The following is a 20,860-nucleotide window of genomic DNA, read 5'->3' as shown; positions in this document are numbered from 1 at the left end:
TTTTGATTAACGTGCAATCAATCGGCAACCTCTGACCGTTTTTCCATAGCTCTTCCCCTGGTTACTATTTGGATATAATTAGTTGTGCATCAATCCAGTTTATTTACGAATCATATTATTATAGTTTGAATATAACTCGCGGGAAAGTTGCAAGGAAGAACAGTTGAATCGCCACCTGTATGTGAGAAGTGGAAGTAATCAATAAACAGCTCGTACGTGTCTGTCGTTCGACCAGATGTTCCACCCCACTTCGACCCACGCTGCAGCAGCGTGCAACAATCATGCATAATTCTTCGTCAGTTCGACCTACGCTCCAGCAGCACACAACGATCATGCCCAATTCTGCCGTAAAGCATTGACGATCATACTCATGTACGATCTGATGCAATAGGGAACGCTATCTGAGCGTAGTAATTGTTTCTCATTACATCCAGCATCAGTGCGGGCTGCGCCCAGGTACTGAAATGCAGAGTAGAAATGCCATCCCCCTGCCCAACGATCGCCATTGACAAAATTTTGAATTGGGTAATTCGATTAACCGCGTACGGCCGTTTTGTGACAAATCTGTTGTCGGAGCCAATCAAAACACAGAGATAGATGACGTTCAGATGAAAATTTCTAGGGGTTTTAGCGGGAGTTCGAGTTCGTATTCTTTGCTTGTCGTTCGTGGCTAAATCCTAGAAATCATGCGATTATTCTAGCAACATTCGGATTGGCGGATTTTTGCGAACTCCAGATGTTATAAATAGTTAATTTCGTTGGTAAATCCATGATTTACCGGCCTGAATTGCGTGTTGTAAAGCGTCTATGTATGAGATAATTTGCATGCGGCATACCGCTCGTAAAGATCGCCATAGTGTAAGGAGTTATGAAGTTCGCATAATTCGGGTTGCATGATACAATTTATATTACGAGGTGTAACTAATTGTCGTTGGATAATTTTAGGTGAGTGCCGAACTTTTTCTGATGTTATTACCTACATTTTTGAAACTGTCGGTGAGTGTTACGTCTATATTTAAATTCTAAATATCGCTCGTTATCAACATCGCAGATACGTTATCCCGCAACTATTTCGGTTGATTGCGCAAACAAATAACGATGATTCCGCGACAACATTCAACGATTATTATTTTTTTTTTTTTTGTTAATTCAACATATATTTTCACGTTACTTTATTTCATTTTTTTTCCATTAATACCTCATGATTTCGGCATAACCTCTTTATAGTTTATGCTAGTTTTTCCCATCTTTTACGTAAAATTTACCCTGCAGGTAAACCGATTACTCGTAAGTCAGGAAATTGCGAGTGAATCTCTTAATAATATCATGAGGATTTGGTTCAAAAAACGTGTCGATTTTCAACATTTTTGCAACTTTTTTACGCAGGTATTAGAAGGTCAAGGTCGGATTTTTACACACAGTACAAAGTTTTATGAAATTTAATTTTTTTTTTTACTAAAAAATCTCAATTGGCAACGATCTTATTGCGAATAAAAAAAAGATATTCAACAACCTTAATCGTTTGTTAACGAAAAAAAAAACGTTTTTTAAAATCATCATGGATATTCACACTTTCCATTTTCATATTCAATATAAATTTAAATTATATAAATTTTTTTCACTTGTTCCGTTCAATGACCTTCATATCCAAGAAAACTATTTATTTCAACACTTTCGAGGTCAAGAAAATATTCATAAATTTTAAAGTCTGCTCAATATTGCTGGTAGTTTATGTTTTTGCGCACAAAGAATACAAATATGCAAGTTATTTTATCGTATTTTTTTTCCTTTATTTTTTGATAAATAATATATTTTACCGTCTTGACAAAAATTATCATAACTCGGTCAATTTTTCGAATTTGTGTAAAAACTTAATCGCAAATCAAGCTTTAATGTTTTAGAGTATAAGAATGTAGGAAAACCGAAAGTAGATATTTAGAAAATTCTCTAACTTGTGCATGAATTTCACCTTGAGGTTGGATTTTACAAGGTAAATGAAGCAATGGGTCCTTTATCGATTTTGATGTACATAATAACGAACTTATTGCATTCCATTCAATGTTCAACGTTAAAACATTGTACTTACAGTTAGCGTTCATTTGAAAAAAAGGGGAATTAATTCATTGAGGTCAAGTGATGTTGACTAAATTAATTTCAAATCACTGGCAAAAATCATTTGAATTCACTTGAACTTTAATGATTTTTCAAAGTCTTGACTTTGTGAAATCACTTAAATTCACTTGAAGTCATTTGTAATCATCTGAATTCACTTGAAATTAGGTGAATTTATTTAAAGTTAATTTACGTCAAAGCATTTGTATGAAATTACTTGGAATTATGTGATTCTATTTCACATCATTTGAGTTCACTGACACTCACCTTGAAGTCGAGTGAAATTACAAGCATTAGAATTAAATTATAGTCTTCATTTGGATGATGTAATGCGTGATATGCTTGCATCACCCTTGAAAACATTTAGACGCAGACAATCAATAAAATTTTGCATGAGATTAAAGTTTGTAACTTATGAAGTAATAATATAGATTGGCAAAGAATAATTGAGATGAGCATAAATCTTGTTTTTTATGCCAAAGTAACTGAGTTTTACATTTACATTTTTTGTGCTAAAAGCTACGAAGTTCAAACTCATGATTTCATCGCATTCATCAAATTTTTAAACGGACATGGCTGTTATGCATAAAATGAAAGAGATGTTGATGCTCAAAATATAAGCATGCATTATCAAGTATTTAGTATTGGGTCAACCAATTCAATATTCCTTAACGGTCCTTTTGCTGTTTGTTTAGATATGAAGCACAATTGGAAATGGAATATCTACTATGAGCTAGGAGTAAGTACTATTCGAATGTCTTCTTTATTCGAAAGGTGTTAGTAAATTACCTAGTTACGAAAATAAAACTGTATTCAACGTTTACACCAATTACTTTGTTCGTCTTACAATTCACAGAGATAATTTTACATTTCATTGTAATTCCGGATTTCTATAAATGATAGTAAATATAATGAAACACTGTAAAGGCATTAGAATCTACTTCATTCTATGCTCATCAGCCAGTATTAATTAATAATCACAATTAGAAATGCAGAATGGTGATTTTCTCTGGGCGTTATATAAACTGCCGTTAAAAATGTTTTTCGTACATTCTAGAAACTTTGAATGGGTATGGGAGCAAGAGACTGGAAGGATTGGAGACCTTTCGTATACGGGGGATTAGCATCAATTGTTGCAGAATTTGGTCAGTAAGCACAAAACAACAGATTGGAGCTCTGGATGAAAAAAAGTCCTGGTTTACATGTAAAAAATTCAAATTATTTTACTAGGTACATTTCCATTGGACACAACAAAGACTCGTCTTCAGGTACAGGGGCAAAAACTGGACCAGAAGCATGCCTCTTTAAAATACTCTGGCATGACAGATGCATTGGTGCAAATATCAAGGCAGGAAGGATACAGAGCTTTATATTCTGGGTTAGCTGGTTTTTGTTTACGATATTGTGATTAAACATGTACGCGATATACTGCAGTCAGCTCACAAAAGTAGTGAAATAAAAGTTTATAAAGTATTGCCAAAGTTAATCTAGTAACTAAAAAGATCTGTGGCACAGGAAAAAATGTTTAAGTACTGAATTTAAACACTTAATTATTTTAACAACATTAGAGAAGAAATCACGTCATTCTACAATTCGTTCAGACATCAGAAATTCCATACTGGTTGCCCGAACCTGATGAGAAATAAACCTTTTTACTCAAGATAAATGACGCGAACATAAATGAAATAATATTCGAACTGTGGGATAAAATAAGCATGTGCAATTTCGAATAACAAGCTAAGATATGAAAAATTCGAGAAAACGTTTGGTAATGAAAATGATCAATGCTTGAACTCTGTCTAGTCTTTTTGATTTTGTCCAAGTATTTTCGAACTCGTTCTGCTCGCTGACCAGACTCTGACAAATATTTAAAAATTCTGACTGTAGTACACAAATCTATGTGTAATCCGAGTGTAATCATTTCAAAGGTTCTAATTGAAAAACGTTTTTCAGATTGTTGATATCTTAGCAGATTCATTTCTATTACATGATACAAATGTTGTTTCATTTGTTTTTACCATCACTGGCATAAATAACGCTACTGGAAATTTTTTGAATGTTTTGTTTTCTCTTTTTTTTTTTTCTTTTTACATTTTTTTGTTTAGACAGTACAGTTTATTCATCCTTCAATTTTTGTTTTGGTATATTTTCTAGCTGACTATAGTGCCATAAATCCTTCACGCAATTTCAATAACTGATTGAATAACATATGCCTTTATCTAATTTTTCACAATCAGGATCAGCTCTGCTGTTCTGAGACAAGCCACATACGGTACAATTAAGTTTGGGACTTACTACTCGCTTAAGAGAGCAGCAACAGACAAATGGGGAGCTGATGACATAGTCCTGATAAACATAGTTTGTGCAGCAGTAGCAGGTGCATTTTCGAGCGCAATTGCCAACCCAACAGATGTGGTAAAAGTTCGTATGCAAGTCAGAGGCGTTGAGGCAAACGTGTCCTTGTTCAGTTGCTTTCAAGATGTTTACCACAACGAAGGTGTTCGCGGCTTGTGGAAGGTGAAAGAGATTTCCGAGAATATTAATTGAGCTCAATCTGCCCCTTTCAGTTTATACCAAGGGTTGTTTATATTAAAGCTTTTAGTCAATTTACAATGTACTTAAAAACAGAGGTTTTACTTTTTGCGCAGGGTGTTGGACCAACTGCTCAACGAGCAGCAATCATTGCAGCTGTGGAATTGCCGATATACGACTACAGTAAACAGAAGTTATTGAACACCCTTGGAGACAGCGTGGCAAATCACTTTGTGTGAGTAATGAAGGATGTTTAATATCGTGTGAAAATTGGAACCAGGCTATTGGCAAGTTGATCATTTTTTTGGGATGCACTCATCTCAAAGTAATTTGCCTTTAGCAGAAAACCAGGACAATTTATATTGAATGTGTAACAAAATTTGCTTGCAGGTCAAGTTTTATTGCCAGTATGGGCAGTGCGGTAGCTTCAACTCCAATCGATGTTGTGCGAGTATGTACACAAAGTTTTTAATAACATATGGACGAAGGGTTGACCACCCTTGAAACCTGGTGTTCCTCAAGGAACCTCAAGGAATTTCATGAAATGATTTGAAATCCCGTGAAATTTCTGAAATATATGAAATCACATGAAATCATTTAAAGTAATGTGAAAGCTTTTAAAATCTGAGGTACACACCAACTAATAAGTGGTTAACCCCTTGCTCGTGGACTTTTTTTTAACAGATTATAAGTGTATAGAATCTATCATCAATCATATCATATAATCAAATGATTGATAGTTGAATTTTGACCGTCTTATTTAGAATACTAATCATACAATGCTGTGTAAAAATACTGTAGTACCCAAATTTTGCGCTTCCAAAATGAAGGGAATTGAAATTTAAAAGAACTCGAATCAGCTGACCGAATCAAACTGATGTTTTTTAGCCATCTAGAAGTATAAGCATGGTAAAGTTCGCTTATCACCTTTGAAAATATAATTTTTATTAGGTAACTTGAATAAAATACCTGTTTCTTATTCCAGACACGTTTAATGAATCAAAGAAGGGTTCGTTTGGCTTGTGGCGGTCTTTCAGCCAGTATTTACTCTGGTAGCATCGATTGTTTTGTTCAGGTACGATGATAAATGCGTGTAAATTATTGATGCTTCATGAATTATTGCAAAAACAAAGTTAACATTGTTAAAACTAAAATTTCAGACTGTGAAGAACGAAGGTTTCTTTGCCCTGTACAAAGGTTTTATTCCAACCTGGTTCAGGATGGGTCCTTGGAATATAATTTTTTTCATAACATACGAACAGTTGAAACGTTATTGATTACGAAAGTGTCGACTAACGGAGTTCCAGCGCCTGTAGTCAGTATTGAACTCTACCGCAATTTTAGTAACCATCCATCCAAACGTAGTTCTATCAATTTACGGCTTATGGTGAGTTCATTATATGAATTGATCCAACTCTAATTCTGGGAAAAATAGCTTAGTACATAATTTAAAGCTATACTTTTTTCAGTTGCTGATCATCAACACTGATAAGGATGTACAGCTCAGGGTGTCTTTGTTGGAACATAAGGATAAATACTCAGTCTCTCCCTTTGTGAATGCTACATTCGTAGTATGTTTTAAAATTCTTGACAGATAGAAACTGCGTCTCGCTTATAGAAATTTTTGTCCATCGAAAAACTATACCATTCTTAATTGAATTAGCAAATTGGCTCGTCAATAATATTTATTATTATTATAAGTTACTATGCGAATGACGATATTTAATAGTTTTACATATGTACTTTTAAGACGTACTTATGAATACCAGTCAAAACGTGATAATTACTTATTGAGCTATTAATTATTATACGCATATTACGACTAATAGATCTTACGAATATACGACCATAGTAAAGTTAGAAACAAAAATATTCAACTACACATATCACAAGAGAAAGTAGTAGATTATTGCATTTCAGAGTAAAATTCTTCTCAATTTGCGTTCTGATTCTCATTTGACAATGAGTCTTTGTATTTACATGTAAAAATGACAATCTGTCTCATAGAACATACCAAATATTAGGATATTTAAATACTCTGGTTTACATGCACTACGAAAAGACCATTGTTCAATGGTCTTTAAAATTGTGAAGCAATTCGGATAAATATGTTTTTTGCAGAAACATCAACGCATTTTTGAGAATTATAGTTATAACATGAAATGTTACTCCGAAGAAAAAAAACAAAAACAAAAAAATATATTCCAACAGTGCTGGTGCTTCTACCTTTGTGTAGATTGAATTCAGCACATACTATCTCTGAAGTAATTGCAACAAGATGAAACCAGTAATCAGCATTTGCGTCTGTATATTATGATGCTTGAGAGTGTATATTGTAATCTTAGGTAGTTGGTGTTTAATCATTTCTTTGAAGCAGTACAAATTAGTGTAGGAAAATCGAGTACGTGTATTATTTATTTGCTTCATAATGAAATGTCCATATTAGTGTCAACTAGGTACATCAACACGAGTTATTGCCATGATAGTCTTTTACCGGTGTTGAAAAAGCATTGCTATACATTATATTGTAGTATTTATAAATCGTAAAACTATTGAGTGCCGCAATACACATGAGAAACCAATCATGAAATAAATCGACTGTTCTTGATGTTTCTCCAAATTTTCCAGGAAAATAACTAACATATCCCAAAATATCCCCTTGTTATTAGGATCTTTTGGGGTCCTTTTATTAGAAGTTATGTCTACACAACGCCATTAGTTGTCAACACTTAGGTGGGTCATTTAAATCATGGTTGAGAGTACAACGCCTGAAATGTGTATTTTCTGAAATGAGGGTGCATATTACATTACAAACATAATCCTGAGATCTAATTTTCACATAAATGTGAAGTGACAATACCGTCACTCCAGCTTAAATTAATGAACAACTTATACAATTTCCAATATTTTCGTCTTAAACCAGAAACAAATATAGCGGGATAACGTTTAATTTCAACACCTGCTCGGAAAGTTCGATTTTCGATGCCTGTGGAGCGTGCGTAAAGTGCGCTATTTTCAAACTGCGGTAAAACAATGTGGCGCATGCGCACAAACGACATGCGGTATTTTACACGAGCTTTTTTTGGCGTGTGTACGCTTTTGAATAACTCAATTTTACACAGCGTAATTAAGCTACGGTATAGGAAATATAGGTGGTTCAATCCTATACCCAACACTAAAATCTATGACCAGATTCAGAGAAGAGCCTGAGAGAGCGTTTTTCGTCAGTAATCGGGATGGTGTGGATAGCTTGTAATTGTCGAGCAGGTCCTTTCAAGAGAACCTTGTAGTATATCTTAAGTCAACACTAGAGGAAAGTCCTACTATGCAGATTTTTATTTCGAATCACAGATCTGAGAAAATTTGAAAAACTGGAATGTATTTCTGAGAGAAATTAGAAATTCATGGTAAACATTTGAAAATTAAGTTTTCCGAAATGCAGCTAGAAACATCTGGACGTATCTGAGAGAATATTTTCAATCAAACCAGAATTATGAAAACTATTCATAGAAACTGCAGAAATATCAATGCTTCTACATAAATTTGTCCAACCCAATTATCCGGACACTTGTACAAAATTTTCAGGGATTATTAGAATTTATCAAAGATCGGAAAACTGAGAAACTGTCTAATCGTAAAGTCTACTTTCTGAGTAGATACGTATGCGTGTCTGAATTTTGTAAACAATTTCCGCCAGATGCTGGATAACTTTTCCGAAAACAAATACAGAGAAAATATCGTTTCAGATTTTAATTTCGTGACATCAGGTCAATGTAAAGTGAAATATTGGATCAAAAATTGCTTTCATAATGAAATATTACCCTGCAGTTTGTATAATATATTCACTACCACCAGAATCTTTGCGAACATAAAGTTAGACAAATACTGTTACATAGTGAATTGGACGAGGGTATACTGATCTAATATTGTAACACCTGCAGCAATAGAACTTGAAAATTGAGTAGACCAATATTCTTATTGGATGCTTTAATCTTTTGGAATTCTGTGCATTGTGATTTAAACCATATTGTCAAGCATATATTTACTGACATGGTGCCCAGTTATGTTACATAATAAATACATAAATAATTTATGCCAAACAGTGTGTTCTCAATTCATTGTCAGCAAGTTATCTTCAAGAGATGATTTCTGAACCTGTGGTAAATAGTATGGGGATAGCGATCTACCACGGTGATTATACATCTGAAAAGATGGCAGGTTCCTCAGTGTTTCCCATGATTTACTTTCCAAGTCAACCGCAGCACGTATTTCTTTGAAATCGCCTGCTATAAACATGACTGCGTACATGACTAGGAAGAGACTTGCAATACCTTGCGTTATAATCTGAAATTAGCGATCATTATTCTTTTTATTTGTTTATTGATATTCATGAACTGTGAACATAAGAACAAGAAGCTTAAGCTGAGAAGAAAATTTAGTTATAATCATGTATTGCACTCTGCGCAGCTATTGATTGGTAATAATTACTCACGTCTACAGGTAATGTTATAAATTCTTGCTCCGTTATACGTAAATATGATCGATCTAAAAGCATATAAGAAATTCATTAGTTGAACAAAATGATTACAAATATTTGATGGCTGTGTAAAAATGAATGTCATTATTTCGTGTTAATTATATGAGATTAGTAAATTTTCTTATTATAGTTTGGTGAACTTACGCTGAGCCGCTGAGTATGCTGCATGCAGCAAGGAAATAAAACCAATAATCAAAATTACTTTGTGTAGCGTAGTGGCACTCATTTCGCGTTTTTGAAATTTTTATTCAACGCTACCGTTGTAAGATATTCAGAGGTTATGCGCATTTATATACTCATAGAATCCGTTGACTGATTATAACTTGAGAATCTATGCATTTACTGTACTCGATTGTAGGTGCGCACTGGAATATTATGAAATATGGTATATCCCTAGGCGATGTTCTTCATATTTCACTCAAGTTTCACTCACTGAAATATGATAGTTAATGATAATACTGGAACGTGACTGAAACGTTTACTGGATGGCTCGGTATACGGCAGGCTTTTCACAGAAAGAAACAGCTCGGAGATGAGGTGCTATCTCTCTTGCACTGATACAGTCTTTCAAATAGCTTGTTACATACACCGGAGATCTGCCTCAATGCACTTTTCAGACGAGTTTTCTTTTGTAAATTTCTGACATTACATTTTGGCTTAGACTCTGTCATGCATGCGCAGTAGCTAGTAGAAGCAGACAACACTTCTCTTCCATGCTATCTCTCTATCTCCGGCTCCCTCGTATATTTCAGTCATCAGTGAATAGATCATGGTTCTTTTCGAAGGATACTGTAAAATAATTATCCACCAGCAGCAGAGAGAAACCTCCATCAGCACAAAAAAGTCTCTAGGAATTAGACAAGCATACCAACATTTCCTGGTTAAAGAAAAAAATTAAACTTCTGCGACAGCACTGCCAGCCTATATCGAAGCGCATCCTTTGTCTGTGCTTCGACTGTATCGATCGACCATGTGACAACTTCGTTATCAACTGAAATTATTGTTGTCGACAGTTTGTTAAAATACCAAAATTATTTTTAAACAATGTAGGAACTCGTTCGTATTTAATGTAATCAGTTTTTATTCTGTAACAATGTGGCCTGGCAGACTAGACTTGTCTCGTGATGAGTGTAAGAAGTGTTTACGTTATCTCGGTAAGGTTATGTACAATATTAATTTAAATATTTTATTGTTCGTTTGAATTTTGCATGATTAAATCACTCATTTTTGAGTTATTTACTTACTTCTATAATTTATTCCTTTAAGGAAACTTAGCAGTGCTTTAATATGTGATTAATTCTACACTATTCGAAACAAATTTCATGCTAGAGCTGTTCAACTTTTTTTGACGTCGTACTCCAATTTTACTCTAAGTGTACTCATCTTCCCAACTCTCAACTCCTAAATCAAGTTGCTGCTAAGGGTAGTTATGAAATCACGAAAGCAGCATATATTACTTGTGATTACATTTGCTTGAACTTGCTTAAGTCAGAACTTCATCTTTTGTATATTAAATATTATAGCTGTTTTGGGATATAGGGTGCTTGTGTTCAACCGATTAAACACCTCAATGTAAGTTTTCGAATTACTTCTAATTGAAGTAATAAGATAGATTTTCCTTTGGGTAGTCTATAACTTACAACCCTCGGAGTGACCGGAAATTGGTTAAGGAACGGTGGAAATTTAAAAAAGATCGCTTGCTCTGTCGATAAATTAGTGAAAAAAATGGAATCTGCTGATTTTATACAATGTATGTACAGCAAGCACAGTTCTATAATACGTAAATCGTTGTATGGTACAAGGAAATTCCAGGCTAAACCTCAGTTCACACACAATTTAAAGACTTACAAACATGGTTTACCCAAGTATAGCATTGGCACAAGGATGAATGGACGTACCGTCTGCATTAGGAGTTAGAAAAAAAGACACTTGTGTTATTTAAATGTGCTCAAAATGATTTTTGTTACATAGCATGGATGATTTTGCAATTCAAACATTTTTTCTCTGTTTCTCAACTTTTATTTCAAACAGTTTCGTCCATTCACCTTCAACATTGCCAAGTACACTTCAATAGAAAAATCTATGTGTCAAGTTTTACTTGTCAAATATCGTGGATATGCCATAACAGGAGAAGAATAGATGAAACAATGCGCATGATTTTATTGAGGAATGGTATTCAGGCGTATGGTGAAACTTTTTTCTCACATTGATTGTAATTCGTTTCAGAATTAGAAGCCTATGGCAATACGGTCTCAGTATTGCGAGCGCAGGGCTCATTTACCAGTGAAAAACAAAAGCTATTGCAAGAGCTAGCGAAAGCTCTTCATATTTCAAATGAAAGACATCGTGCCGAGGTTCGTCGTGCAGTTAATGATGAGAAACTGACCATTATTGCGGAGCAGTGAGTTTGCCTGATTGAACCTCTGCGTAGTTGGATTAACAAAACGTCAGAAACAGAAGATTTCCCATTCTTTGAAATCCGTCCCAATACATAATTTTCGCATATTTTATCATCAATTACACCCAATAAGTATTGCACTCAATCAGTTTTACCTTGTTAGATTAAATGGCCCGAATACTGGTACAGATTGGGCCATCGAAGGTCGACGAATGATTCCCCTTTTGCCTAGGCTGAAAGCAGGAAACATTTTCACCACCTTAGCCAACAGTTTGTCACTTGCAACTTCCGTTGCCAATGCTAAAAAGGGGGTAACATCTCAACAAGAGACACCAGATATAAAAGGTTGGTTAATATCGCTGTTTGACATCTCTCTATATCCTTTCATTACGAAAAGTTCTTTCATTTTCAGCAGGTGCTAGGTTTGGTAGTCAGTTTCAGGTTCAGAGTTCAAATAATTATATTACTGTTTCTAATTGTTAAAATAATCATAACATCAAGAAAAACCGCAACATTTACAAATAATTGTGAGATCTATTTACCTTAGCTATTCTATATTAGTCTTCGCGTGATATATTTCTAAATAATTTCTTCATCGTTGTTAGTTCATAAGTAAAGTATATTCAGTAAATTTTTCTGTAAATTATTTTTCCAGACAAATTACAGACAGATTTTGTCTTAGAGAATTTAGAAGAGAAGAAATCACCCGTTAGTCCCATTGCCGTACAGCCAGAAAGGCATCCTGTAGGTAGAAAACGAAGGAGATCAGCAGTTGAGGTAACAAAAGTTCAATCAGTGTTCGATATCATCATTGTGACATTAGACACGTGATTTATAAATTTACAAATTGTCCTGAATGATGTGTGAAATTTTGTAACCAGTGTAAAAAGGACAGTCAATTTTACTGTAACTGAAAGGCAAAAATATATTAATGATACTTTCGTATGGTATTTTTAAAAAAATAGTTAGAATTTGTGAAGAATTAAAAAAAAGTAATTGCACTGCCTCATTTGCAGCTCCAAGATGTCTCTGGTGGTTTGAATACATTTGATGACACTGGTAAAATTGTGAGAGATGTTGTTACATCTGTTTCTTGCATAGGATCAGAATCATTGTCTTCAGTATCAACTTCGTTACATAATAAGGTAAAAACATCAAATCAGTGCTGTTACTGTGGTTTTTTCGTTTGCCTATTATTAGCTAAAGGCAAAAAATGTAGTTATTTTGAGAAAAAACATAATTGATTTTCTTTGATATTCACCAGGTGTTTATAGTACCCACAAGCGCGACTGTGGCTATGTCAAGAAACGTCATTATCGATGACGTTGAGGTAAATGCTGCTAATTCATCATGCTCAACAAGCACAACATCTCAACAAAATATTTCTGTTCATCCTAGTGGAAGTAATTGCAGCAGATTAAATTTAACAGGTTTCTCAATTTTTCAAATAACTATTATAATATAAACGCTCATGAGCCAACGTCAACTCAATATACGTATACATAAATTGAACAGAAAATAACTAATTCATCGGCAAAGTAAATTAAACTACTCTCTATACATGTTTTCCAATATGAATCCATTCAAATATTTGTCCCGTTGGCAGGTCCCCGGGGCACTCGACTAAATTCTTAAAGGCATACCTATGTGTCCCTCCTAATGTAGTTTGTATTTCGCATTATGCGGCGCTAATAGATGTACCCGCTGTGTCCCCTCTCGTCAACCACACGCGACACTACTAGCGCCACACTGGCTACACTACGGAAATATCTGAGGCTCTGTGCCGGGGACCTGACCGTTGGGAACCTGAAATTCGGAAGACGCCATCTGTTGGTAGTAAATGCATTATTCTACCTGTCGTGGCCGTCGTATTTAATTATAAAAGTGGTTTCCTGTCGCACATTTAACGCTAAATTGACTTAGTATCACGATGTAAAAGCTTGCGCCATTTTTTCTGCGCCTTAATGTTTGCTAAATTCACCTAAAACCATGCCATATTGCCCTACTAAACATCCTTACATTATATTTTACATTTGATCGCACATTGCATGCAGAAATACTTTCAAACTCTTATGAGAGTGATTGTTTGGTTTTCAAAATTCGATAATCGTAGGAAATTTCGAGAATGAAAGTGTGTAATAACCCTGACTTTCTCCACAATCGATTATCAGATAACATTTTTCCAAACTATGAATTCCTTTTTACAGTTAAATGATTATCATTAGCATTTTGCTAATGAAGTAGTTGCTGAAAAGCTCTAAAATAGAATATTTCAGACAGATTCCATTGATAAATTTTCTGGTTCCTTCTGATAAGTAATAGTTCACAAAAGTTATTAAAGTCCAGTGTGAAATTTGAGAGAAAACTTTAGGGGTTTTCATTTTATGTCAGAAAAAACACCTTGCACCGTGGTATATTAGGGTAGTATTGTGGTACACGTATGACGTATTTTTCAGTTCCATCTAAGAGCATCATAACTCCAATTGCGTCGTGCTCTCAAACACTGCTTCAAACTGGGCAGTCACTTTCCAAGTTTGTATCTGGATACGTGACTGTTACTGCAGCTAGCAAAGTACGAGTAAAACCTATACCGACGCAGATGGTGCAGCCCAAAACAACACCGTTGGTAATATCTACTTGCGGTTCTCAAGGTGCCAATGCAAACATTAAACAGTCAGAAGTTTCTAATATTCAAACGAGCAACGAAGGTGATAAAAATATGATAACTTAAGTAGTTGAGCATCTATATTTTTATATCATGAAAAAAAATGGTTAAAAAAATGCTACAATACGCAATTTATATATTATAATGTAAAACAAATTCTTTCTCCTTCAATATCAGGTGCGAAATTGGTGCAGTTAACGAATTGTGTACAAAATGCAGTCATAATTAGCAGTAGTACAACTTCCGCGTGTGTGCAAGCGGTAATGACTACCACAAACTCAAGTACAAGATCCGCTATTGGAGTAAAGCCGATAACATTACGTAACTATAACTCAAAATGTATAGATAAAGTTCTTTCGTACTGGAAGCGAGGTTTCTGAAACAATTATTTATATCATTTACATCAGGGTAGTTCAAGTAACTAGCTACACTTCTTCTGAGACTAGTTTCAGCTACTGAAAAAAATTTTCTCGAAAAAAGAACATAGAGGATAAATATTTTGATTTATTTCTTTCAATAGAAAACGGACCTCGAATGGTAACTCTGAATACTGAAGTAGCATCGAGCGGACCTGGTCCTCCTCATAACAGTTGTACCACAACAGTATTAACATGTAAAAATATTCCACCTGTGAAAACTGGCCACCGGCCAGTCAATATGGTAATCAGCTAATAAAAGCAATTACATTCGGTATATAATGGATCACCTTAAAATATCTAAACATATTGTGAATATGTGTTTTCAGGGTATCACATTGAATTCTAGCAAAAGTGTAAGTATAACATCTGATATTGGCTCAAGGGCGGGTGCCAAAGCTAATGTAATCGTTGTGCAAAAAGGTTCTGCAAGAGGTGTAACATTATCTCATGCTGGAAAGGTAATTGTTGGATTGAGAGCAGTGATTTTTCTTGTTTTGTCGCAATGAACAACCCTGATTCTAAATTTTAGGAAGTATTAGGCAAAGTTATTGTCGGTGGAAAAAATGTATGTTTATCAAATCCGCAGTCAGCTGGTACAATAGCTTTGCTGCCACATCGAATTACCGTTGGTGAGGAACAATCTTTAGCCGTGTTGTCCCCATTGAATTCTTCTCAACCAGAACCAGTCAAAATCAACGCAAAGGTAATGCTTACTAGTTTTAAAATAATTAATCTACTTATGATTGATTGTCTGATTTGATTTGTGCATTACCTTATAATTTGCCTCGATCTTTGCACGGAAAATACGAAAGTGATACGATTTCAATGAGCCCAAATTGATACAAATCTAGTACACAATAACTTCTCGAAATGTGATTATGCTTACAGGCGGGAAACATGATTGTGTTTGATCTGCGACAGGATTCTATGAAGAAGAATAAAGTCCTTTCCGAGATTCTTGAAGCTTCTGGCATTTTTAGTTCAGAATCAAAGACTGCTATTTTAAATACTAATTCCCATTTGTCGATAAAAGAACAAAACAAAGATGCTCAAACTCCTACTTGCCCTATTAGCAAATCATCATATGTGAAGAGTGGTGCCACCATTAGTTTCGTAATGGATTCGAAAGAACATAGGTCAGTCATTATTGTGTATTCTGTTTATAGAAGAGGTGATGCAAATTATAGTAGGATGTTTATACTGTAAATTGTTTCAGGAAAAACAAAGAAACTATAGATAGTATAAATTTTGATAAAACAGAAGTTCCTGATGAATCTAAGAAAAGCAACATTTCGGTAGAAACACTCGGAAATTTAGACTGCGCTAGTGAAATACAAGGAACACTAGATCCTCAAACTGGTGTCTACAGCTTTGAAACATCAGGTAAAGTGAAAATATAATATAATACATATATATATAATATAATATATATATAAAAAATTATATATATATATACATATGATTTTTCACGAAGGAGACATCATTTAGTGAAATTCAGTCTATTGATTTAAATCATCAATACGTATCTGAAATTACAGTCTGTACAACAGAATAAATTCATGTGTAATGAAATTGAACGAAGAAATGTTTCACACAAGTCGCTTGATCCTGAAAGATTGTTTGAATCGGTAATTCCGAATTTTTGGTAAATATTTTGAGCTCTAAATGGCAAATGCAAAATCCTGATAGTGTGTTTAATTATAAAAGTAATTTTTTGACGCATATTTTACTCTGCATCAACATAACGTAACAAACAAAAAATGCAGCTACTTGCACAGTTTTGTGTCCGTTTAGATAAATTTGATTTGGCTAAAACAATCAACTGATAATCTCATGCGACGCCATCTTGTCATAGTCATGTTAATACTTTGAATATGCAAAGCGGAAAAACATTGTAGTCTGCGTGTGTTCACAGAAAATGCAATAAACAATATTCAGACAGGAGAATCCATATCGAATTCTGGGATAGACATATTCAGCACAGCATTGGGTTCGGCAGATATAAATCTGGAAAGTTTCCAGTACATTGATGAAAACGACAGTAATAACTTATTGGATGATGCCGGGAGTCAGATTCTAGCCATAGATCATCTAACACACCTGTATGACAGCCAGCAATCGATCAGTGATAAGTCAAATAGTTAATATTGGAGTGTGAACGTAAAGTTTAGTTTTTTAGCTATCACAATTGGATTATGAAAATACTAATATATATTTTATATATAGGTCTGATAAGTTTTATAAGTTTCCTGGCATAATAATGATATTATTGTTTGATATTTATACGAACCTTAATTAATAAAAAACACTATTACTTTGAATAAATATTTTGTCATTCTGTTGGTACAAATATAAATCTGTTAATGATTATTACTACTACTGTTATTACCATTACCTCTGCTACAATCATCCTGTGCAAAGTACGCACTAATTTCCAAATATACGAGCAATGGTATCCCTCCTGTATACTATGAAATATTCTTCTTTTTCCCACTAAATGCCCATTCATCAACAGATGATTTTTTTAGTTTGGCCTCAGAGTCTGGTCAAAAAATCTCTTTCAATCGGTGTGCCGTATGGTGGAATCCCCTTCTAGTAACATTATTGAAAACAGCGTTTCAAAAAAATTAACAACATAGTAAATAGCTAACTATCATAATCAATGATGACCGATAACAGGTAAATATCCATAGTAGAAAGGTATTAGTTCTTTATTTATCATAATCATATTTTTCCAAGAATCCAAATATCATAGATTCAAACATGATCTCAATACGGACGTGGAGGTGGGCCACCTCGCATCATCCCAGGAGGTGGTCCCCGCATTCCAGGAGGGCCCATTGGCGGCCCGCCACGACCCATCGGTGGCATTCCAGGAGGCATTCCTGTAATAAGTATCTTTGACTGAAGAACTTAAGAAAGAACATGATCATTTTCATGTAATTGATATTTCAACAATAGTTCAAAAAGGAAAGGCCACTCAATTTGGTTTTGAAAATTTGCTTGCTTTACCGTGTTTCTCTGACTGAAATCACGGTTTTTCACTGACTTTTTGCTTCAACATGTTACATTTTAGAATACCTTTGCTGTAAGCTTGAAGCTGTTGAAATTGGATAGTTTATTAATGTGAAGCAATTCATGAGTATTGTTTAATATGGAGTTTTGTTCTTCAAGATAAATGGTCTACACTATCTGGGTAGTCATCTCCAGCAATGTTATAATTACCGATTACGGTGAACATAAATGAAACATCCATACTACATAATAGTGTTGTTGTTTTACTTGTGTTCACCATCATTGGCACAAATCACATCGCTGAAAATTTTTGAAACAATATTTACTTTTTACCTAACTTTTAATTCAGGTAGTGGAACCGATTCATTCGTAAGAATACACATTCACATTGTTATCAACATTATCATTACCATCTTTATAGATAAATACTGATAAACAAATGCAAATAAAGTTCAATAAACTTACAAACAAGTGTAACGAGTGAGAAAAATGAGGGAAATCTAGTTTAAATTACTAATTAGTTGGAAATTTGAAAGATTGGATTCAATAGTACACTTCACAGCACTCAACTCAAGTAATTTCCGGGAGAATGAGGGGGTACTAGGGTTCTAAACTTTCTGCACTTACAAAACAAATTTGAGGATGCTATGCTTGATATCCATGTGGACTTCTGTAGATAACACAAAATATCCACGTTTACAGATCTTGAATGCAAAAAACAGTATAACAGCCAGACTCTACACGCAAGCAATAAAAACATTCCAACACATTGTCGTGTTATGGAACAGTAAAGAAATGTCATAAAATCATGATGTGCCTATGTTGATTTCATGCCACATCTTTAATTATGATTGAAACCAAGATGTTTTAGCACTTGTTTAAAATAATAATGGCATATAGAATGTGAGTTATTCCCTTTTTCGCCTTTGATATCTGTGAACATAGATATTTTGATGAAACAAGCTAGCAGAATCCAAAAAATAAAAATTAAAAGAACGTGGCTGTCAAAAATGGGTGGTTTTTGGAGGGAAACTATGTGCTGCAGGGTAAATTCAGAGAAAACCATCAGTTTTAGAAGGTTTGTAGAGAAAGGGAACTAAAGAAGGTAGTTTCATAAGAAATAGGAAAAGTACTGTGAATGTTGGAATAACATATTGCTCGGCACTATTTTTAAGCGAGGTGTCATGTGTCTGATTTAAAAGTTTTTACAGGAAGCAGTCTCATTTTTTCATGAAACTTTGTAACTTCAGTAAACAAATCATATGGCATTGAGGTTATATTTTGCAAATTGCGTGATGATTAACTTATATGATAATTTATCAGACCTAGCCGATCAGAGTACAATTCCAATCGTCAAAACGATCATACCACAAAAATTTTTGCGTCAAATCAATGTTTTGTGAAAGAATGAGATAGATTTTTATAAGAACTCTTAAATCTGTCAAGTGACACTATGCTTCAAAAACCTTATAATTCCTAGATATTTATCAACTTTCCCATACTAAACAAACTTCCCTGAAATATGTCAGTTTTCAAAGTTTTCCAAGCGAGTAACCACCGTATTTGGGCAGTAGATTTAAAGTGTGGAGGACAAAGAGAATTCCATTTTACCCATCATTCCTGGCGGTGGACCCATCATACCAGGTGGCGGCCCGCCGACTGGCATGCGAGGGGGGCCTCCAGGGTGCATTTGGGGCGGTGCAGATACTTGACCCCTACCACCTGGGGTCATAATTTGTTGGGAAGGGCCACCAACGCCTCGAACCGGACCTTGCAGGCCAGCAGGTACCCCTGAGACGTTGGCAGGCATGCCACGACCAGCTGCCCGCCCCATTCCTGGGCCTGGAGCAGCACCGGGAATTGGAACACGAGGTAAGCCTTCTTCTGGAGGAGGGGGACCTTCTACTGTAAGAGAGACAATGTTCTCGCCTCGTAGAAGGACGAAGCCCAGAATTCTTTTCTCTTCGCGTTCGGGTTGTTTGGTATTCTTTGGTTTTATTCTTCTGAACTCTTCGCAATCACCAAGGATCAGGTTCATATGCTTATCGAACGCTTTGAAGGTACCAATGAACGTTCTAGAGTCTTGTAGTATTATTCTAACTCTAAAGTTTATATGCTGAAGCATTTTGTTGTTCTTTCCGATCGTCTGGAAAGAGATGTGTAAATTTTAATTCATTTTTAATGTCAGCTTGAAGGATTGAATTCGCAGCTCAGGGGTTATACCGACTTGGCGTGCCGCATCACAGGTTAGAATTGGTGATCGTCGTGAAATAAACGCTTATACGTTGTTTAAAAATTGAAACTTACCATTTTGATGAATTGCGATTACACCTTTTTGTATGAAACACAATATCGGTGATTTCTACACTCCCAAATCCTCTATAAACGGTCTACAGTTTATACTTCTCACAACGTTGCTACTTTACTTATTTGCACCGGTGAACACAAATTATAGCGTACACAAAGTGATAAAGTGGTTGCAGTTGCGGTAGGAGTAAATTTGTGTTCCGAATGAGCCAATACCAAAAGGTTCGCTAGGAGCGAAACGGAACGAGCTGCAGCCGATTGGCTGACTTTAATAGGGTTTTTGACGGGCTACACTTGGATTTACTAGGCTTTCGCTTTTATTATTGGTTAAGAATTTGGAGAGTCACACTCAGTGTATAACGAGTGTAGCAAAGCCGGATGCTATGTAACAATCTGAAGTTACTCAAGGGGCCGGCCTTTGATTCTTGGCTATATTTTGGTAGTAGAACAGCCACGATTGCCCGGGGAGTGATCAGAATCAAGCCCCAGGGGCCTGAAATTTTCCGTTTAACGCTGCCTTATGATTGGTCTAGATAGCGCTCATCACCGCTTTTACGAATGAAAAATAAATTAGAATCAGGGGCCTGAGTTGGTTAAAACTAGGAAGCGGTTTTAGAAGGGCGACCTAACTCCTACTCTTAATTCACGAAAAAAGTGGGCCTAATTTCGGTAACAGAGTTCGGTATTACAGATACTGCCGCTTGTAGCGTGGCGGTTTCAAACTTCCAACCACGATCTCGTATACAGGTTGAGACCATAGTTTAGACCATAGACATATCTATGGTTGAGACCCTTAGAGCCATGGACATAGAGCATGTACAACATACAACTGAAGGGAGCTACCCATCCCATCGACCTCGCGAAAAATGCAGCCG

The 20,860-nt window shown here is 35.2% G+C and overlaps 4 protein-coding genes across 10 annotated transcripts; 2 read left to right on the top strand and 2 right to left on the bottom strand.

Annotated features, from left to right (window-relative positions):
- Positions 1-702: 702 nt before the first annotated feature.
- Positions 703-7,264, top strand: LOC107216550 (mitochondrial uncoupling protein Bmcp). 4 transcript variants are annotated; one of them, XM_015653776.2, is made up of 10 exons: positions 703-945; positions 2,808-2,851; positions 3,170-3,257; positions 3,343-3,490; positions 4,350-4,629; positions 4,761-4,879; positions 5,035-5,095; positions 5,630-5,719; positions 5,805-6,031; positions 6,114-7,264. In XM_015653776.2, the coding sequence occupies exons 3-9, from the start codon at positions 3,179-3,181 to the stop codon at positions 5,919-5,921; spliced, it is 894 nt and encodes a 297-aa protein (XP_015509262.1). In that variant the 5' UTR covers positions 703-945; positions 2,808-2,851; positions 3,170-3,178; the 3' UTR covers positions 5,922-6,031; positions 6,114-7,264. The 4 variants fall into 4 exon arrangements, with proteins under 4 accessions (XP_015509262.1, XP_015509263.1, XP_046587012.1 ...); XM_046731056.1 differs by lacking the exon at positions 703-945 and adding an exon at positions 968-996; XM_015653777.2 differs by lacking the exon at positions 2,808-2,851.
- LOC107216536 (ER membrane protein complex subunit 5) lies at positions 6,771-9,467 on the bottom strand. Its single transcript, XM_015653757.2, has 3 exons — positions 9,326-9,467; positions 9,137-9,189; positions 6,771-8,988 (listed from the first exon to the last, which is right to left on the bottom strand). The coding sequence occupies exons 1-3, from the start codon at positions 9,405-9,407 to the stop codon at positions 8,755-8,757; spliced, it is 369 nt and encodes a 122-aa protein (XP_015509243.1). The 5' UTR covers positions 9,408-9,467; the 3' UTR covers positions 6,771-8,754.
- A 246-nt stretch (positions 9,468-9,713) lies between these two features.
- On the top strand, positions 9,714-16,986 carry LOC107216554 (BRCA2-interacting transcriptional repressor EMSY). Of its 4 annotated transcripts, none has more exons than XM_046731051.1 (14): positions 9,714-9,792; positions 11,402-11,582; positions 11,743-11,924; positions 12,235-12,356; positions 12,596-12,724; positions 12,844-13,009; positions 14,036-14,287; positions 14,422-14,565; positions 14,765-14,904; positions 14,990-15,121; positions 15,250-15,366; positions 15,552-15,799; positions 15,880-16,046; positions 16,579-16,986. In XM_046731051.1, exons 1-14 carry the CDS (start codon positions 9,714-9,716, stop codon positions 16,806-16,808), a joined length of 2,289 nt encoding a protein of 762 aa, XP_046587007.1. In that variant the 3' UTR covers positions 16,809-16,986. The 4 variants fall into 4 exon arrangements, with proteins under 4 accessions (XP_046587007.1, XP_046587006.1, XP_046587008.1 ...); XM_046731050.1 differs by having other exon boundaries at positions 15,193-15,366; XM_015653782.2 differs by lacking the exon at positions 9,714-9,792 and adding an exon at positions 10,082-10,335 and having other exon boundaries at positions 11,408-11,582; positions 15,193-15,366.
- A 363-nt stretch (positions 16,987-17,349) lies between these two features.
- On the bottom strand, positions 17,350-20,152 carry LOC107216539 (small nuclear ribonucleoprotein-associated protein B). The gene is made up of 3 exons (XM_015653759.2): positions 19,986-20,152; positions 19,290-19,824; positions 17,350-17,548 (listed from the first exon to the last, which is right to left on the bottom strand). The coding sequence occupies exons 1-3, from the start codon at positions 19,986-19,988 to the stop codon at positions 17,433-17,435; spliced, it is 654 nt and encodes a 217-aa protein (XP_015509245.1). The 5' UTR covers positions 19,989-20,152; the 3' UTR covers positions 17,350-17,432.
- Between the last annotated feature and the right edge of the window lie 708 nt (positions 20,153-20,860).

This window comes from Neodiprion lecontei, chromosome 2 (assembly GCF_021901455.1).
Source record: "Neodiprion lecontei isolate iyNeoLeco1 chromosome 2, iyNeoLeco1.1, whole genome shotgun sequence".
NCBI classification, from domain to species: domain Eukaryota; kingdom Metazoa; phylum Arthropoda; class Insecta; order Hymenoptera; family Diprionidae; genus Neodiprion; species Neodiprion lecontei.
Note: the sequence above shows the minus strand (reverse complement) of the source record. Positions and strands in the feature narration are given on the sequence as shown.

Excerpts from the sequence above, each read along its gene's own strand:
- LOC107216550 (XM_015653777.2), top strand. The coding sequence starts at position 3,179 with ATGGGTATGGGAGCAAGAGACTGGAAGGATTGGAGACCTTTCGTATAC. Across the intron at positions 3,491-4,349 it reads TACAGAGCTTTATATTCTGG|GATCAGCTCTGCTGTTCTGA; the intron begins GTTAGCTGGTTT and ends TTTCACAATCAG. Across the intron at positions 5,720-5,804 it reads GCATCGATTGTTTTGTTCAG|ACTGTGAAGAACGAAGGTTT; the intron begins GTACGATGATAA and ends CTAAAATTTCAG.
- LOC107216536 (XM_015653757.2), bottom strand. The coding sequence starts at position 9,407 with ATGAGTGCCACTACGCTACACAAAGTAATTTTGATTATTGGTTTTATT. Across the intron at positions 9,190-9,325 it reads AGCATACTCAGCGGCTCAGC|ATCGATCATATTTACGTATA; the intron begins GTAAGTTCACCA and ends ATATGCTTTTAG. Across the intron at positions 8,989-9,136 it reads TTATAACATTACCTGTAGAC|ATTATAACGCAAGGTATTGC; the intron begins GTGAGTAATTAT and ends CGCTAATTTCAG.
- LOC107216554 (XM_046731050.1), top strand. The coding sequence starts at position 9,714 with ATGAGGTGCTATCTCTCTTGCACTGATACAGTCTTTCAAATAGCTTGT. Across the intron at positions 9,793-11,401 it reads GAGATCTGCCTCAATGCACT|TTTCAGAATTAGAAGCCTAT; the intron begins TTTCAGACGAGT and ends GATTGTAATTCG. Across the intron at positions 13,010-14,035 it reads CAGCAGATTAAATTTAACAG|TTCCATCTAAGAGCATCATA; the intron begins GTTTCTCAATTT and ends CGTATTTTTCAG.
- LOC107216539 (XM_015653759.2), bottom strand. Across the intron at positions 17,549-19,289 it reads TCCACCGCCAGGAATGATGG|GAATGCCTCCTGGAATGCCA; the intron begins GTAAAATGGAAT and ends TACTTATTACAG.